The following is a 1,132-nucleotide window of genomic DNA, read 5'->3' on the forward strand; positions in this document are numbered from 1 at the left end:
GGTTTACTCCACCTATCAGTCTGAACTCAGGGTTTAATCCTCTGTCAGTCTGAACTCAGGGTTTACTCCACCTATCAGTCTGAACTCAGGGTTTACTCCACCTGTCAGTCTGAACTCTGGGTTTACTCCACCTGTCAGTCTGAACTCTGGGTTTACTCCACCTGTCCAGGTGTGGAGCTGCTCCGGCTGCTTCTCCCTCTTCCACCTGCCCTGCATCCAGAAGTGGGCCAGAGACTCGGTCTTCCTCATCTCTTCTGCCACTGATGAAGACTTTGGTCAGAAGCAGCATCCCTGGCCCTGGTGAGGAACACAGACTGCTACGGTTTTACCGTTTCAGTCATCTGATTGTAACTCAGATCACCCTGTGGTGCGTTCACTGCCTGCAGGAATGTTCTAACTCTCCTCATTTTCTCCCCTCAGTCCAAAGTGCAGAACCGAATATCCTCCCAGCGCCACGCCCAACAGGTAGGGCTTTACTTTGACTGGTCCAGAGTCTGGCTCTGAGGTTCTGACCCACTGGGCCCTCTGGTCTCTGTGTTGCGTTCAGGTACATGTGCTACTGCGGGAAGCTGCAGGACCCTCCAGCCGACCCCTGGCTGGTTCCTCACTCCTGCGGCTCCATCTGCCAGCAGGAGCTCAAACCCAGCTGTGGACACACCTGCCTGCTGCTCTGTCACCCTGGTAACCGCACACACCTGGTTCTGATGCTGGTTACCGACCACAACCAGTCCTCAGTCAGGGCGCCATGGCAACCAGCCTAAACCCGCACCGTCTCTGCGTGTCTCCAGGTCCATGTCCACCATGTCCAAAGATGGTGTCCGTGTCCTGCTTGTGTGGCAAAGCTAAGCCCCTCCCCCGTCGCTGTAGCAACAAGGTAGCTGTCTGAAGGTGGTCGTGTCAGGCTCCTATGAGTCGTCAGTATGTTACCTGTTAGACAAGGCGGCCATCTTGTTTCTGCCTCAGTTTTACATTGTTTTCTCTGTTTCTAGTCCTGGTCCTGCCAGCAGCAGTGTGGGAAGCTGCTGGGCTGTAAGCAGCACACCTGTACCCAGCTCTGTCACACAGGTAAACACACACCTGTACCCAGCTCTGTCACACAGGTAAACACACACCTGTACCCAGCTCTGTCACA

General features: G+C 54.8%; 1 protein-coding gene across 1 annotated transcript in view; it reads left to right on the top strand.

The window, feature by feature from the left end:
• nfxl1 (nuclear transcription factor, X-box binding-like 1) overlaps window positions 1-1,132 on the top strand; it is a 26,759-nt gene that overhangs the window by 1,917 nt on the left and 23,710 nt on the right. The window contains exons 5-9 of the mRNA XM_008402421.2: window positions 170-300; window positions 421-465; window positions 548-681; window positions 789-874; window positions 990-1,065. Of these exons, the coding sequence (XP_008400643.1) occupies window positions 170-300; window positions 421-465; window positions 548-681; window positions 789-874; window positions 990-1,065 (472 nt within the window). The remainder of the gene's footprint in view (window positions 1-169; window positions 301-420; window positions 466-547; window positions 682-788; window positions 875-989; window positions 1,066-1,132) is intronic.

This window comes from Poecilia reticulata, unplaced genomic scaffold (genome assembly GCF_000633615.1).
Source record: "Poecilia reticulata strain Guanapo unplaced genomic scaffold, Guppy_female_1.0+MT scaffold_224, whole genome shotgun sequence".
Lineage (NCBI taxonomy): Eukaryota > Metazoa > Chordata > Actinopteri > Cyprinodontiformes > Poeciliidae > Poecilia > Poecilia reticulata.